At 39.2% G+C, this 18,380-nt stretch overlaps 1 protein-coding gene across 2 annotated transcripts in view; it reads right to left on the minus strand.

The window, feature by feature from the left end:
* Nucleotides 1-2,310: 2,310 nt before the first annotated feature.
* The window catches only part of trak1b (trafficking protein, kinesin binding 1b), a 38,790-nt gene continuing 22,720 nt past the window's right edge, over nucleotides 2,311-18,380 (minus strand). Inside the window, exons 1-15 of one of the 2 annotated variants that reach the window (XM_082186718.1) lie at nucleotides 16,912-17,321; nucleotides 15,555-15,631; nucleotides 15,087-15,203; nucleotides 14,711-14,808; nucleotides 14,326-14,434; nucleotides 13,696-13,774; nucleotides 13,334-13,464; nucleotides 13,148-13,222; nucleotides 12,910-13,047; nucleotides 10,021-10,097; nucleotides 9,689-9,898; nucleotides 8,821-9,074; nucleotides 7,636-7,923; nucleotides 4,654-4,756; nucleotides 2,311-4,579 (exon numbers count right to left, since the gene is read on the minus strand). In XM_082186718.1, coding sequence (XP_082042844.1) covers nucleotides 3,802-4,579; nucleotides 4,654-4,756; nucleotides 7,636-7,923; nucleotides 8,821-9,074; nucleotides 9,689-9,898; nucleotides 10,021-10,097; nucleotides 12,910-13,047; nucleotides 13,148-13,222; nucleotides 13,334-13,464; nucleotides 13,696-13,774; nucleotides 14,326-14,434; nucleotides 14,711-14,808; nucleotides 15,087-15,203; nucleotides 15,555-15,631; nucleotides 16,912-16,975 — 2,598 coding nt within the window. In that variant the 5' untranslated portion in view covers nucleotides 16,976-17,321 and the 3' untranslated portion in view covers nucleotides 2,311-3,801. Of the gene's footprint in view, nucleotides 4,580-4,653; nucleotides 4,757-7,635; nucleotides 7,924-8,820; nucleotides 9,075-9,688; nucleotides 9,899-10,020; nucleotides 10,098-12,909; nucleotides 13,048-13,147; nucleotides 13,223-13,333; nucleotides 13,465-13,695; nucleotides 13,775-14,325; nucleotides 14,435-14,710; nucleotides 14,809-15,086; nucleotides 15,204-15,554; nucleotides 15,632-16,911; nucleotides 17,322-18,380 lie in introns of those variants that run through there. The other variant, XM_082186719.1, reaches the window with a different exon arrangement.

The following is an 18,380-nucleotide window of genomic DNA, read 5'->3' on the forward strand; positions in this document are numbered from 1 at the left end:
TGGTTTTGTTTTGTATAAAATATTATCATTGTCTGATACATGCTTATCTTTATTATTAGCCTACTATTAACTGTAATACCCAATAATGTTGGAGATCCTATAGTTTTTCCTTACAAATGCATAGGCCTATTACTCTGAGATCACATAAGCTCCGTTGGTATTCGGTATTAATAGCTACCGAAAAATGTGACCGCTCTTTATTTATTTATAAATGACTGTAATGTTCAATAAAGTGACGACTGTGATGTGTGACCATCTCTGTTTATTCAGCTGTATAATCATAAAATATGAGGCAGACATGCGAGTCCCTTTCCATTCTATAAAGCATATTGATAAGGTAACTGTTATTAATACATATAGGGACGTCCCGCGTGACGTCACGCCATTTGGAGCAGCCATCTTGACGGAATAGAAAAATGCTAAACCGCTGGTGATAATACAGCTCGTCGCGAAATATTCATCTATTGACCAACCTTTGCGGTGATGATTGAAAAATCCTTCCCCGCTGGCGTCCAAATCAAAGAGTTGCTGACCCATCCGGACTCGTGATACCGATAGCCTGCTAAGCTTTTAACTGTTATTTGCTTTTAATGAAGCTCCGGTATAGCGTGATGGGAAGTGAATAAGGTAGCTGTAAATGTCACCGAACTCAATGTCAGGAAGTTTTTCTACACATTTAATGCCTGTAAAAAGAACTCGTGGTGCTTCATATGGATCTATGATTCCTAATTATTTGATCTTCCTCTTGTATATTTCTTTTTATGATGACCTGACGTGAAGAGTTAGCTGACGGCCGCTGCGCTAATAATAGATAGTGGCCAGTGACCGCGACGCTGAAGTGTGTGAGAACAAATGAATAACATCAGTGCGAACCACGAACATTTATTTATTTGGATTAAATATTTAAATATTACATTTTAATCATTCTGTGTCATTTTTCAATGTCAGTCTTTTCACTATTTACATGTTTATGCCCACAATGCTATAATATTCAAAGTAGTTGACTGTCGTTCTCCTCTACCCTGTGTTATTGATTAAATAGCCTAACGTTAGTCTATTTAAAATCGTTACAGGCACCTCGCGAGCATTCATTCATTCAACTATTTTAAAAGACTGGAATGAACACCAGCACACACAAGCAATCTTTTTTATAGTCAATTTAATTTAAAAAATGTAACAACAGGTATGAAATGTCAGAAAGAGAAAAAAAACGTAATGGGAAGACGAGCATAGGACTGCTGCAGCTTAGTGGATAAATATATTTAGCCGATTTATTATTAAGATTGCACAGTTGGAAAGAAAATATATTTATAGTAACATTTCAGCAGGCTCAAGATAATTAATAGTATACCGTGACCATTATTCATTATTTTAATCAATTCGCAGCCATAAAACGTGATAATCCGCATTCTCATGTATGTGCGCTTGTGCAATAGTATTCCGTCAAAATGGCTGACACGCGGCTAGGGGTCACGTGACTGGGAGATCCCTATAGGCTACATGGTCACGGAATCTGACGGGTCAAATTCATCGACCTAACCTTTTTTGGTCGATTCAGTGTCTAATATTTTAAACAACGAAGCAGCACACGAAACTTTAACCGGCACAAACAAACGAGACTATTTTGGGTGAATGTGGAGCAGGTAGGGGGGCTGAGTGGTCTCAGAATGACCAATAAATATTATTTAAATATTTAAGAAACCGAAGCAGCACAAAATAAACGTTTATCGCGCGCAAACAAACATATGAGTCTACTCTATTTTGGGTGAATGTGGACTAGTTTGCCCACTTTGCCGACGTTTTGCATTGGTTTGGGGGCGGGGCCAACTTCACGCAGTGATTGACAGGGCGGGACGGGCACGTGATCGGCTCAGAATGCATTTTCAAATTGCACATTGAATTTTGCTACATTCATTGCGTGACACTTAATGGAAATGCAATCGCAAGTGTCTTAACTGTGAGTGTAAATGCAATTAAGAAAAAATAACATTTAAATTACAATTTTGCCACAGTTTTTGCTTGAACATGTTAAACATATCTAATCATTTCTGTAATACATTTTAATTTTAATTATGAAACTTATAAAGCGTTAAAATATGGATTCAAATTACATATTAAAACTACTGTATGAAATGGCAAATGTAAATTTATAATTGAATTTTCATTTTCATTTTGCACCAAACGTTGCACAAATGTATGGGAAAATTAAAATTGAAATACAGAAATGCATTGCCATTTTACATATTGCATTGTCATTTTGCATATTACATTTCAAATTGAATATTGCTACCCATAAGCTTCCATAGTTATGGACATCGATGACCAAAAGCGTAATTTTTTTTTTCCTCTGCATTTATTTTAATTAGAAAATAAAATAATAATAAAAAAACATTAAAGCTTATTCACTAATCTAAAAGCTTTTGCCCTTGTAAGACCATAAGCTAAGAGCAACTAAATCCCAAAAACTTTATGAAACAGGTGGTGTTAAACAGCACATTAGAACGTCAAAGTGCACATTTTAATAACATGAAAAAACAAGGTAAATGAATAAAGACAATAAAATAGCAATTAAACACAAGTGCTCAGTGCTCATTCTAGTTTACAGTGCTCTCCAGCTTTTCAAATGTTTCCTAATCGTTCAGTAAAGACATGACAGATGACTAAAATACAGGCACTCGCTTTTTTATCATAGAAAACGTCTCGGTTACGCCGTAACGTCGACCTAATTGGGATCACTAATTACGCCGTCATGTCGAATGTGAGCGACTGAAAGGGAACCATACTGTATGTAGAATTTCATATGTATACAGCAGCACTTCCTGAAATCAGTCTATCCATGTAGCCAACCCTCAATTTATTCTTCCACTTATTGAATCAAAAGCTACAATGTTCACTACTTTATTAAATATTTATCTTCTAAAAAAGATATAAACTGAGAAATGGAAGAAAAGAGAGTTGGTCAGGTGAGTAGTTAAACATGTCCTACACATTCTCTCTGCCAGCATCAATACATCAGCCTCAAATGCCACCCTTCAAAACCAGCAGGCATCCAGGGAGAACACATCTCTATAGTTGCCCAAAGCAGGGGCAGAACACCATTGATCCCTAATCAATACATTTTATTATATCCTGGAAATACCCTCAGCTCCAAAAACTACACGTCAAATGTGATAACTTAGTTCTAATTCATAGTGATTGAATCATACATGTGACTGTAGATTTTCTGGTTCAATTGTTTTTTGATGGTTTATTCCTTCCTGCATGTGCACTGGGAAGTGAAAGTGAGGTCAAAGGTTATGTACAATCAGCACCATCGGTACAGGAACATATCGCATTCTATTTTACAGAGCAATTCAGGGAGTTAAGTGTGGAGAAACTTCAAACTTATGTGTGTATGCCTGTTTTTAAAGGGATAGTTCACCTAAAAATGAAAATGATGTCTTTATTTTTTCACCCTCATGTCCTTCCAAATGTTGGAAATTATGTGACTGTGACAGAGCAAATGACTGTGTAATGATGTTTATGAAAAATGTCTTAGCTTTTGTCCATACAATAAAAGTCAATGAAGTCCAATAGTTTTGGATCCCACTGACTTTCAGTGTATGAACAGCTAAAATATTCTTCAAAATAATATATCTTGTAAAGTTATACATGTTTGGAATGAGGGTGAGCAAATGAAGACAGATTCAAAAATAAATTGGATGAATTATTTAGTTAGTGTGTCTTTGTACAAGTTATGACTTCTGTGTTAGTAATTTAGTGTCCTATCTATTGATTGTGTGATTCATTATTATGCATAACTTATTTGAGACTTGTTTGCTTAGGTAGTTTAGGAGTCAGTAAAATTTCATCCCCTTGAGGGCCAGGCCCCTTCATCGCCATACTGGCCCCAACCATAGCAGGATAGCTCCGATTCCTCCTCATCCCTTCGTTTAGTGGACTAAAGGGGGACCCTGCCCTTCGTAGCGCACCAAGATGACTTATAAGTGGGCCTGGCCTTGGAATCCCACCCCCTGTTGCCCCAGAAGCCCCGGGGCTTGCCAAACCCAACCTTTTAAGCTTATCAACCAAATTGAGATTATACATACTGACATCAGTTTGGCTCTCACAGTCTTTAGCCTGAGCTCCGGACACCCCTGCTACCTCTTTCAAAATGGACCGTGCCGGTTTGGAAGCCAAAAAGTTTTCATAGGATGGGCTTTTGAAAGAGAAAGGCATAGAGGTGTCTGAATCAGAAACCACCGATCCCGGGCTAGGAGTGAGGCGGGTGGGGGAATTGGGTGGGGTATTGGGGCGGTGGGGGTCGTGAGGTGGCGGAGGAAGAACTGAGGTGGAAAAGAGGACTCCTCCACTTCCTCTGTCCCAGCTCTGAGGCTGGTACACGGCGGCAGAGATGCCCCTCTCCTGCAGGAGGCGCACCAGCCCCAAAGACGTGCTGAAGGTTTTTGTGGGGTCCCGCAAGTTGGTGAAGGATTGTGACTGGGACAGGCTCATTCGGCGAGGAGTACAGGGTGTGACCGCAGGCGTCGACCGCAGACTGCTTGAAATCACGCAGGACGAGGTTGGGACGGGGTTTAAACTGGACAGAGAAGCAGAACATTATTTGCTGATTGGCTTGACAATTATTGTCTCAGTTACAGGACATTACATTACCTGGGGGTCACCCTTGTGAGCTCATCAGAAGGATGGAGGATTTTGCAGGTGGTGAAGGTGTAGGTCGAACTTGTATGAGCCATGCATTTGCCTGGGAAATACACTGAAAAAGGTACAAAAGCTGAGAAAAAAGCAAAGTTTTCACTTATTTTTATCTAAATAAATATGTTTTTTTAAATATATATATTTAAATTTACATGGCTACTTACCATATACACAGATTTGAAATACTGATTTGAGAAATTTGTCATTTTGTTACCTGAAATGTGTTAGCTTAATTTATAGGAAATTGTTTGCCTGGGACAATGGGCAAATCGTCTCGGTTACTAACGTAACCTCGGTTCCCTGAGATGAGGGAACGAGTATTGCATAAGGCTAGCTTACGCTATGGGAAAACTCCTTTTCTCGAGAATACTGAAGCCAAATTTTTTTAAACGCAGTGCAGCTGCACAGCAGACACAGATGAGTGACTAGCGCGGCCATTGGCTGTGCTGCGGCAACTGCACGAACCTATGGCGAAGCGGCTCGGACACGCGAACCAATCAGGCCGCTTCACGCCCTGTCACGTCAGAGCCCGCCAGAATGGGCGTGGCTTATGTCTTTATAAGCATCCATTCTTAGCCAAGGAATTCAGGTTTAATCGACTGAAGCGATCCCCTGATCAAAGCACAGTAGCACGGCGGGTTACGCAATACGCACACCACCTATATTTAGAACACCTCCAGCGTGGGCTGAATAAATCTGGGGCCGGACAGCTTCATGATAGGGACCCGGCTGCCCAGCTGTTTCATGCTTGTGTGCTATTGGCACAGTGCTTGTGTGCAAGGGTGCATTCTTTATATTGGGCACACAGCCTACATTTAGAATACCTCCAGCGTGAGCCAAAGGGGGAAAATGGTAGAAAGCACAATTTTTTCATTAGAGTCACTGTTGGAACAGCGTATGTTTGCAGGGGAGCGTACATATAACAACAGAGTCACGCGGGGGCGGGCCGGCATAAGCACAGGAGAAAAAAGTCTCTCTTTGTAGAATGTGAGTCACGCGGGGGCGGGGTGGGGCCGGCGTGGGCTCACCTGTTTTTGAACCCTCATTAATACTCTAACCCCGCCGTTGTGAACGGGAGGGCGCGAGGGGCGGGGTCGCTTTCTGTATCGTAAGGAAGCTGGCCACGAGCGCAGTGAAAAGAGCAGCTGTTATATAATTTTCATCTGCTGCCAGAGCCGGGTTTCGAACATGGGTCTATGGCGCGAAAGCCTTAGATTCCACCACTGAGCCACGCGGGGGAATGACGTAAGACAGTTAGCGCGAGCGGAATGTTTTGTGTCGCCTGTAAAAACAGCATTTGTTTGCAGGTGTGCATGTTTTTTATAACAGGCTCGTTAGCTGCAATATTGACATTTCCAGCCGCCCGAACTAAAGAGGGGACTGGGAAATGTGTGAGAAATGGAGGTTGGTCTGACCTCGGGGGAACTCAAACACTCTCTTTCTTCCTATCGCCGATGTGAGTGACGCAGTTTCAGCGATAGTCGTGAAACTCACTCATAGTGTCCATCTGGGTCATGCAGAGAGCTCGAGAGGGCTCTGCATGACGAGCGAAACGGGGGCGTGAAGGCGGGGTAGCTCTCTGAACGTAGAGAAAGCTAGCCGTGGGTGCGAGGGGACGAGCGGCAACTCTCGTTCGCTGGCCACTCGTTCCGCTGAAAAGCTATGTCGTCATCCCGTCACAGTCAGGGCAGCCGCCCTTGGCGAGTGCGTCACGGCCCAGACAGGAAGCGCAGAGGATGTGACGATCTCAGCCGAAGAGAGGGCCTCTGAAGGAGGCGCACGTGACTCGAGGCATTTGCAACAACGCCTCAGAAATTCACTCTTTTAGAAGTGCGTCATAGCGGCGAACAAACTATATTCGCTTTTGAAAAGGATCTAGCTCGCTGGATGGCACAGGAAAACGGATGCCGGCGTCCTCAGAACTGCAAGGCAGGTGGCTTGTCCTGCTGAAGGCTTTTCGACGGCGGCAAAGAGGCCGGAGGTCAGCGAAGTGGAGAGTTCGCTGAAGGAGATAAATTCTGAATTCCTTGGCTAAGAATGGATGCTTATAAAGACATAAGCCACACCCATTCTAGCGGGCTCTGACGTCCCAGGGCGCGAAGAGGCCTGATTGGTTCGCGCGTCTGAACCGCCTCGCCATAGGTTCGTGCAGTTGCCGCAGCACAGCCAATGACCGCGCTAGTCGCTCATCTGTGTCTGCTGTGCCAGTCATTTGTAATTTTTTTATTTATTAGCTTAATATATTTAAGCAATAAGCCCTGCGAAGCTGTGTTTTACAGTGGATTTAGAACAGTTGTTAGGCACGACGTGGAGCGGAGTCAAGCAATCAGAATCAAGGACTGGAACTATCCGTTTTATAAAGGAAATAATTTGCCTGGGATAATGGGCAAATATACAGTTTTAAGCGATCGACAATCAATCGATCATTCAATCAATCAATAAATATTTTATAATAAAATGTCATTTATTTAGGTCAAATAGTTTTGTGTAAGGACTAATTACAGATATAGCAAATATTAATTTATCTAAATGAATCAATTTATTTAAAATAAAATAAAATGTTTTATTTTTAATTTTTTTATTTACACAGCTATTGACCAAATACATAGATTTAAAATACTGATTTGAAAAATCTGTAATTCTGATATTCAAAATGAATGGGACAATGGGCAAAGATATAGCCTTGATTTCTTTTTAAATAAATAAATAAATAAATACAAATATTTTGCATTCATTGTTTTTAGTTCAGGTTTGATAAGGACTCTATATATTTAGTTAATATTTATCAAACATTATGTAGCATATGACCATTTCTGACTTCATACATACAAGAAAAAGTGTTCTTAGAAACACAAGTATTTTTATTTTTTATTATTACATAAATATCTTTGCATCGGATGCAAGCTGTCTGAAGCACACTAAAACATGTTGACTTACTTGAGAACTCTATGGACGCGTGACCTGTGCTGAGACATGGTGACGGGGAGGCTGAGGGAGCAATGCTATGGGCAGGAGGGACACTGGGATTAGATGTGGTTGTGGTGGGAAGGTTCTGGAAGTACTGATCTCCAGGCTCATCCTCCTCGTAGTCGGCATAGTGATAAACTTCCTCCAGATCCAGCTCCAGAGGACGGTAGCCTTTCGGGACCACACCAGGTCGAGCATCCAGGATACCGCCCAGATTAGGCTGAGCTAACTGCTGCCAGTGCTGAAGGGTAGCTGAGCCTAGGAAAAAAAAGACACGAGGGATATTGAGACGGAGAACTGTGTGATTTCATAACCTAATTTACACAGTGGCTACATCAACTTAGTGTGAAAACAAACACATATTAACAATGCTGCAATGAAGTGATAATGAAAAACAAAAAATGAAGGAAAGAAAGAAAGAGTGAGATTAAGATGTCTTTATTGAAGATATACTAAATAAAAGTGCAGAACACAGAATAAGAGATGAGGGAAAAAATACAAGTACAAGAAATACAGAAACAGAATAAAAATGGATGAAGAATAACACAAACAAAAGTTCTATTTTTCACTTATTGTCCATTAGGTGGCGGTAATAAAATAGAAAACAGAAATCCCCCCCAAGAACTTTCACAACAAACTAGACAAATCAATATTTAAATCACTACTTCATACACTATATTAGACACTAGAATATATAGAAATGACTAATGGGACTCTTTTACATCTCACATACATAGAATAGCATAGATAAAACACAAATAAAGTCCTGCCTCTTGGATTGCCTCATAGTAGAGCTTTTATAGAATATATGAATATGCATAACAGTAATTGCAAATGCAAAATAAATTGCATCCGCCAAGTGATACAGTGGAGGGTGTGTTTCATTCAAAATGTAATTTTTTTAAATTAAAAGGCAAGATGACAGATTTTTTTTTTTTTGGTGAACTATTCCTTTACATTTATCCATTTTCAAAACTTCGTCAAAACTGGATCACTAGTGTAAATTTACCCAGGAGCGGGACTCTCTAAAGTAGGAGTGTTTGCGGGGATGCATTAGCGCCCACAGTGAATTGAAAAGCATCATAGTGGGTGGGCGTGGTCTTGAACGGTAATGCAGGAATGTCTTAGGATAGACATTTTGGGTATTTCGGTCACCTTCCAGAGGTTTGACAATCTGGAGCTTGTCGGGAAGATAAGGCCGACTTGACCAAGCGCCCAGGGACATGATGCTCTCACTGTGGACAAGCCTGTTTGAATAATCTCCACTGTCCGCCGGCTCCCGATTACGCCTCCCCCGCTCCCCCTCAAAGAAGAGACGCTCGCTCAGACAGTTCTGTCGACGTAGAGACAGTCGCCGCAGAGCGAGCTTGAGCTCCTCGGAGCCGGATCGCTTCTCAGAGGCATCCACTCTGCAGTCAAAGAACAAGGAAAGTCGTATCATACTCATTTTACACTGTAAAAAGTAATCAGTTGACTTGAAAAAATTTAGGAAACCCGTTGCCGTAAAAATAAGTAGGCCTAAATAAACTTCATGTGTAATTGAAATAATTAAGTTATGTGAAGTTGACAATTCCACAGTATAGGAATATATATTTATATAGTATATTTACGGCAAGTATATTTACTTAATAATTTTAAGGCAACGGGATTCCTCACTTTTTTTTTTTAAGTTAAGTCAACTGATCACTTGTTACAGTGTAGTTAAAAGGATGCTGAACTAGTCACAGTATTTGATAGCTTCAACTTTTCCATCAGGAATATCAAGCCATTTGCATGTCCCCCTTCATGAGTTACATTTTAAATGTGTTATTTTGATGTAAAACTCAAATGTTTGATTTTCCTGAGAATGACCCACAAACTCATTCAAGTGGGCCAGAACCAGTGACCTTTCAGACCCATGAATATTTTAACATGCATTTATTGTTTCCCCAGTAAAGCAGTGACTACATTATGATTTGGCTAAAGGTCAATTGAAAGTTATTTGCTCACAGCCTCTGTAAGTATAGCCTCATAATAGACTCACGCAGCATCTGAGGAGCCGGTCTCCTGGAGCATGCTCTGTGTACGATTATCAGGTGCTGCATTGTTGCTATCACTGTCGGATAGGGCGGAGCTAAGGGAGGACAGCGTCTGATTGGACCCAGGGATGTTAGTAGCAGAATTAGCAGAAGATTGCTGTCTGACGGACTGGTTGATGTTCTTCACAGTCTCAAACACACGCTTATGACGGACCCTTGAGACAAAAGCATATTTTGTTATTGAATGCAAAGATTCATTGAGAGTAAAAGAAAAATCAGATAATGACCAATGAAAGAAAATGTGCTGTGTGATGGGAAGGGGAAAAAAGGTTCAAACCTCTGTTCTTCATTGTCAGGATTCTCGAGACTCAATTCCTTCCTCATGGTTCCCTCAATTTCAGCAGCCAGGGAGTCCTAACACACACACACACTTTTACAAATGAGGATATCCCCAAAAGAATGTTCTTTAAGATTTAGCTAACTTTTGGATACAATTTTGTCATCAAAATATGTTTAAATAAACACAAAGAAAAAGAAAAACAATTATTTATAATAAACAACATTATAATAATATTATAACAGTAATTAGTTATAATAAACAATACCATATTTTTTTCTGTTTGGGGCTTGTTCTCTTCTCAGACTTTTTAAATTCCCATTTCAATGCATAAAATGTACTATTAGATTTTCAATTAATTTGGTATTTTTGTACAATTTGTAATTTTTAGAACAAAAAAACTGCAGTCCCGCACCCTGCTGGGAGCTGGCATAACATTTTAGCATTTTACAGAACAAAGTCTTCCAAAAAGGTTTCATTGATTATGATGGAAATTATAATTTACAGAGAAACACATCTCTAGCAGAAAAGAAATGTCATTAATTAAAAAATTAATACATTTTTAATATTAGTAGCTTTCATAAATGTAATTACCAAATCAGTCAGAAATTTGTAAACATTATAACTTAAGTAAAATGTAATGTTTAAGATTCTCTAATGAATAGAAAGTTCAAGTTTCAAATAGATTTTTTTGAAACAACTTAAGTCTTTACTGTAATTTTTAATCAATTGAATGCGTCCTTTCTGATTTTTTTTTTTTTTTATCTTACTGACCCAAACATTTAAACAGTAGTGTAAATTGACGGCTAGCTAGGGGTGTGCCATATCATGCCGTCCACGATAACACCGGTATACATTTTTACAAAAGTGTCATATCGCGATATCAATGATATAGCGACGCGAAGACGTATGGCACATTAACTTTCCTGAGCGCACAACAACACCTGTCTGAGAGTATGAGTGAGCGCACCTCTGTTCTACCCATAGACAGTAAAAGAAATGGACACAGCGACCCCATTGGATTCAACGGAGAAAAGTGAAGTCAATTAGAAGCACTCACTTCCTGATGGCTGACCGTACTGCGCAGACTCAAACTGATCTTGACGACGTAGATGTGATGTGAGCAACCTGTCTGACAGTTGTAAGTCTTCTAGTAGCTGTGCCAAGAGAAATCTGAATCATTCCCTTCCGAAACTTGCAGAGACAGAGAGTGTGAGTAGGAGTGTCCATGAGCTAGGAGCAGGAGCAACTTTTGCTAAGTATTCTGATTAATTATTTTGTCATTTTGCCTCCATGTCCCCCCGATTGCCCGTGAGCTTCTCCTCCTGTCTATACGGTAATTTCTATACTTTGCAACAGAGAGTCGCGTGGTTATGACGCAATCGTTAGCCTAATTTCACAAAAACTGCTTCTACGGGGCCATAACGTAAGATACAAGGTAATGGAGCTTTTTATACATTTTCGTGTTTCTTTAGAAATAAATAATGGACAAATGTCTTTAAACGCCTCAGATGTAAAGTTATTCGCTGTCAAAGTGATGCCAAAATGAATGGGAGTCAATGGAATGCTAACAGCAGGTGATGGTCTGCTAATCAATGGCGGCCTCCGGGGAAGCTTCAGTTTCCGGCTGATAGATTACCCCCCTGGTTCATTTCGTTCACGAAATCTATGACGAAAAATGTTTGTTGACGACCTTTTTTCTCCATGATAAGACGAGATGAAGACGAGTTATAACACCAACGTCATTAAATGATAACTGTGACTAAATAAACATGCAATTTCCTTGACGAAAGACAAGTTTACATGTAATTAAAAATAAATAAAAACTTGACTCTTGCTTTCTTAGAAAAAACAACAACAAGACGACAAAAAATTACAGACTGTTTAACAAGCCGCTTTACGAGCATTCATGCATTCAGATTTCAACCATTTAAATCCCCCAATCAGAGCTTTTCTGTTAAAAGAACATATTTTCTTCCGGTGTTTTACTTCATCTTTGCAATCTGGCAACCCTGCAACCCTGCGCGCGGGCTCTCTCTACACTGCTGAAGAAGCGCGGGTGATCTGAAAACATGACAAACAAGTAACTGCAGTTTAGCGATCTCCATTTGAGATTTTCTGCTTAAATTAAATAAGTGTAATTTGATCGGTCTGTGTTCCTTCACGAGCTGCTTGCGCTGTTTGCTGCGACTAAATCTGCGATCAAACCTTCTCATTGATGAACTGCAATAAATCCATTTTGTTTGGATTGCTGCTGTTTGTTTACATTTGTACTTAAAATTGTAGGTCCATTTTATTAGGTGACAATATTGTGAAGGCTCCTGAAGAGTTACAAGGTTAATTTACTTTAGTTATTGTTAAAACTAAAATGTTAAGGAGATCCAGGGGAAACACTGCCAACTTGTGTTACCAAGGCTACTTTTTTACTTTTGCTTACATTTGACTCATGCTGTGTGACTGTAACTACTATTGCACCATAATGCTGTTGCTGCCACCTTATGACAATAATTACACTTCGAATTAGGTATTCTGTCATCAATGACAGTAGCTCATTGGAAAAGAATGGAAAATGCCCTTCATTTTGTTTGCACTAATAAATGCCAGCTGCAATCACCAATAAAACGTTGTTCTATTTATTTTCTTCTATATCGGCATAAATATCATTATCGCAAATATTCTTGAAATATCGTGATATAATTTTGAGGCTATATCGCCCACCCCTACTGCTAGCTAACTTGCAGTATCAGCAAGTCCAAGTCTTATCCAGCTTTTGTCATTCCCGCCAGAAAATCCACACCAGCAGACATTAAACCAAAATATACACATGTTTGTGATCTCCTAGAGCACTGGCCTTGCATGAGTTATATAACGGTGTGTTTGTTTGTGTACCATGGGAAAAAGTCCCAGAGGGTGATAGCGTCGAGGAGTTCCTGCAGACACACTGCGGTTCCGTAGGTTCTTGAGCTCCTCTTGAGCCTCATGGAGCATTTCAATGCACTCAGAGTATTTCTCCTCCAGCTCCTGCAGCTGTGTGTGTGAGGAACCAACAATGGTCAATAACATTCACATTTGCTTTTGTAAGATTAAATACGTGGAATACTGATTTATTATGTTTGAAATAAAGTGCCTCGGTTGTGAGCTGTCTCTGAGCGTCTTTAGCTGCCGAAAGGTGCTGAGAAAGTTCTTCGTTTTCAATGGCAAACTGTCAAAAACATACACAAACACACATACACATATAAATCTCAGCACAAATTGATCTCATGTATTTTTAAATTAGTTCTCCGATAGAGTGAAAGATGCAAACGATTCTCACAGTTTTGGCTTTTTTCTGCAGGTCCACTATCTGAGAGAGTAAGTGTGTGATTTCCTCCTGTTGGCGAGAGGCATCTTCTGTCTTTTTGGCCAGCTCTTCTGCTATACTGGAGATCTGGATGCTGGACTGCCCTGTATGAGGAGAAAGGGTGGAATTATTTTAGTTTTGTTAAAATATAAGATAAGATAAGATAAGAAAAACCTTTATTTGTCCCACAATGGGGAAATTACGGTTTGCAACACCGTAATTTCCCCATTGTGGGACAAATAAAGGTTTTTCTTATCTTATCTTATCTTATATTTTAACAAAACTAAAATAATATAGAGCTCTACATCTCCACTTCATGCCAACATTTCACTCACTTAGCTCTCTGACGCAGTCATTCACCAGCTGCTGTTCTTTCTCCTCATATGACTCTGTCTCAGACTTCAGATGACTCGCCTAAGGACAAGAAAGAGAGACAAGTACTCAGTCAAGTTAAAATATAAATAAGTATTATTTATAAACTGTTTCATAATGTTCTTTGTAATTTTGTAAAATACCTTTAACCAAATATTTTTTAAATACATCAAATGAAGATTTAACAAAAGCAAAGTGATTTGCAATCTTTGTACGGAGGAATCATTAACCCCCCAGAAACATGAAATATCACCCTATAAATTAAACATAATTATTGATCATTTGCTAGTATTTCACTGAAAAGTTCAGAACAACTCTGACTAACAGGGGTTAAAGATATCAGTAGGATTCACAATCTACTGTGATTGCAGCATGCACGTACAACAGAGATATAAAGATTTTTTTCTATTCACAAATAGAAATTGGAAAGAGACACACAAGGCTTTAGAAATTGTCTATATACTCTATACAAACATACATACCCCCCCCCCACACACACACACACACACATATACATACACATACATTATATATATATATATATATATATATATATATATATATATATATAATTTCTCTGCATGTGCATGTACCTCTGCTCTGAGAGAAAGGTTTTCCTCCTCAAGGTCTCGAAGTTTGTGCTGCAGAATATCCAGAGATGAACCGCAAGGGGCAGAAACTCCAGCCCTTCCCTGTTGACCCCTGAACCCAAAACAAAAAAACTATAAATGTAAAAATATTACAATTCTGATTTCTTTACTTGTATTGAAGATCTTTGGGCTGTCTCATTCATCAGAAATAACAAGTGTTATAACAAAATAATTGTTTAGTTACACATTATAAATTAAAATATAGCTAAAAAGCCCTGAAGAAAAACACCTGAGCTAAAAATATCCTAACTGAAGCCAACAGAACTTGCTACACTGGCCTTGAGCGAGAGACAAATGAGAACAGTGTTATAAAACACAGTGGACTTACGTGGGCGATCCAGACCCCTCTTCACTCTCCTCCGCTGCATTAGTGTAGAACTGCAGGAGCTCGTCTTTTAGATTCAACTCATGGTGCAGCTGAGCCACCTGCGGTACAATCAAATCAACAAAATTGATTATCATTAATGATGTCATTACTCATGACTTCATTTTTACTAACTGGTTGAACCTAGCCTATGTAGGCTAATTGTCATTACTCATTTCATTACTAATATTTTAACAAACTTAACTGAGCTGAAACTTCAAAAAAGCTTCTGAATACACTAAGTTGCAGTACTTCTGTGCACAGTATATCAGCAGGGGCAACTCATTTTTAGCACCAGAGACACTTTTACCTACACATTGTAATGAATCTGTTCATGTACCTCTTCCCTGATGGTGCCCACTTGTTCCTCCAGGTATTCGTTCTGCTCCGACAGTATGCGATTCTTCTTCAGGAGGGACTGACCGATGCGGGCAGAGAGCTCCAGATCCCGCTCTTTCTGTAGAAAGAGTCGACGAAAAGATTCTCAAATACACTACCATTCAAAAGTCTGGAGTCTGTAAGATTTTTTTGTCGTTGTTGAAAGAGCTCTTGAAAGGCTGCATTTATTTGATCAAAAATAAAGTATAACAGTAATACTGTTGATTATTATTACAATTCAATTTGAAATAATTGTTTTCTATTTTAATGTATTTTAACAGCATTTAATTGAAATATAATATTTTTTTGTAACATTATACATTTTATGCATCCTTACTGAATAAAATTATTAATTTCTTTTTTTTAAAGTCTTACTGACCCCAAACTCTAGCATCATAATAAATGCACATAATTTCTTTTTCATTTTCACCTCCTCCAGAAGTCTTGTGACAGCGTCAATGTCATTGTAGGTCTTAGTCATCTGGCCCACTCGCTCAGCACATAGTACTAAAACAGACCGATAGAGTGTAGAAAAACTTGTTAGCAAAGCACTTGAGCAAATCAGTTCAATACAGTGAGAATCTTACATTGACATAAAAACTCTTAAGCGTACAGACATCTAATGTGAATTTAAGTAGATAAAGAGGAAGGAAAACAGCTATGGCTTGCTGACCTCGCACCATCACGCTCTTACAATAACATCAGACAAATCATGCATGATTGTCCTGGCGACTGTTTCCATGGTGCTGTTACCCAGCAACCCCATCCACAGTCAGCCAGAATCAGATCATCCACAATTACTGTTACATCACACTCTTAACAGTAACACAGACACACATGCACAAATGTAAGCACAAAAATAAAAATGTAATAAGAGATTTTATATATATATATATATATAAACTTTACAACATCTTGTTAATTAAACATTTTATACTAAATTCAATGTACAGGATATGGGCATGCAGAAGGAACTTTTTTGTCACAAGAAATACTAGTATATTACAAAATATACAATAGAGGCTTAATTGCAATATGTAAAACTGAATATGGATTAATGTTTTCAAAGATAAAGACTGAACATGCATCTGAGTTCCTAATGGCTTAAATGAGGATTATATATCTAAATGCTCAGCCTCGGAACATTGACTGTAAAAACATTAAACGCTTCCAGAGATGAGAACGAGAAAGAGAAGTTTTATAAGGACATCCTGCCAGAAAATGAAATGACTCTTGACAGAGCAAACACTAAAACAACTATGCCATCTTTCTCTTTCACACACACACACACACACACACACACACACACACACACACACACACACACACACACACACACACACACACACACACACACACACACACACACACACACACACACACACACACAAAGAGAGAGAGAGAAATCCAGAGGCCTCAGGCTATACTCAAAAAGGAAAGAGAGAGTAAAAAGGAGAACCCGATTAGCTTTAAAGCACTTCCGAACCTCCCAAAAAAAGCGACTTACATTGCATTAACCTATACATTTATACATAAGTATGTGCAATCCCCTGGGATCGAACCCACACCCTTGCGTTGTTAACGCAATGCTCTTAACCACTGAGCTACAGGAAAGCTTTATAGATAAAAGTAGCCCACAACAAACAATCTAAACCTCAAAATCAACAAAAACACACATGATAAATTAGAATTTAGAAAAGAGACTAATCAAAGAGATGATAAAAGTGCATAAAACACAAAACCCACACATACACACACTCACACAGTGGCTTTACCAGATGCATTACCATTGGCATTCTGCTCACAGCACCTCTCCAGCTCAAAGTCTTCTGCTCCCATGATCTTGTGCATCCTTCCACTCCCTCTCAACTCAGCAGAGAGGAGAGGACCAGATCAAACCAAACATGAGCACTATACACTTCCTTACTACCGTAATGGTAATGAGTGATGCTGAGAGTCTGGTCAGTTACAGCAACAAGAGTAGAGTAACTATATTTAAACACTATGGTGAGAGAGATACAGTGGGAGGGAGGGAATGAAACAGACAGAGAGAGAGAGAGAGAGAGAGAGAGAGAGAGAGAGAGAGAGAGAGAGAGGGGTTGTGATGGTGTGGGGTGAGGGACATGACAGTGGGGTTGATATCCCAAGGTAAAATGTAAAGGTTACACACTAGACTATAATCTATTGTGTAAACTAGTGCGCCATTAACACTATGTAGTATATTTTCATGCCCAAATATTATCCACAATTATCTTATCATATTATCATCCAATAAAATATTATGCTGATCATTCACTCTCTCGTCCTTTACTATTGTTGCTCCTACTTTTATGCTTCCGCTTCTCTGTGAGAGATACGAGACTGGTGCGTCATGCAGGTAGCACTCATCAGCAATCACGCCACCGGCCTCAAGGCCCTCGTCCTGCTCGCCACAATGATGTACTTCAGTTCAATCAAATTAAAGGGAAAAAATGTTTCTCCCATTTCCAGCATGTCCTGTTATATTATAAGAATTTAAAGTAACAATATATAAACTTATATAGAGCAAGACTGATACATACAGAAAAAAGAAAGTACACTTTTTATTCTATGGTTTTACATGTCAAAAAAAAAAAAAAAAAAAAAAAAAAACATCTGGTCTTTAGCAGGTCTTAAAAGTAGGTAAATACTCTGACGAACAACAACACATGACATATTACACTGAGTAATTATTTATTTAACAAAATAAAGGCAAAATGGAGAAGCCATGTGTGACAAACTACATGGCACCTACACCCTATGATTTAATTGCTTGTAGAACCACCTTTAGCAGCAATAACTTGAAGTCATAATTTTCTATATGACTTTATAAGTCTCTCACATCGTCGTGGAGGAATTTTGGCACACTGTTCTTTACAACATTGCTTCATTTCTTGGAGGTTTGCGGGCATCTATTTATGCACAGCTCTCTTAAGGTCCTGCTACAGCATTTCAGTCGGGGACATTTCAGACTTTGACTGGGCCAATGCAACACATTGATTATTTTATTTTTTCCACCATTCTGTTGTAGATTTACTTCTGTGCTTGGAATCATTGCCCTGTTGCATGACCCCATTTCGGCCAAGCTTTAGCTGTCGGACAGATGGCCACACATTTGACTCTAGAATACTTCAGTATGCAAAGAGTTCATGGTTGACTCAATGACTGCAAGGTAGAGGTCTTCACGGTTCCAAAAACCTGAACCCAAAGAGACCCGTAAACGTGCTACACGGAACCG

This window comes from Leuciscus leuciscus (assembly GCF_965113295.1).
Source record: "Leuciscus leuciscus genome assembly, chromosome: 12".
NCBI lineage: Eukaryota > Metazoa > Chordata > Actinopteri > Cypriniformes > Leuciscidae > Leuciscus > Leuciscus leuciscus.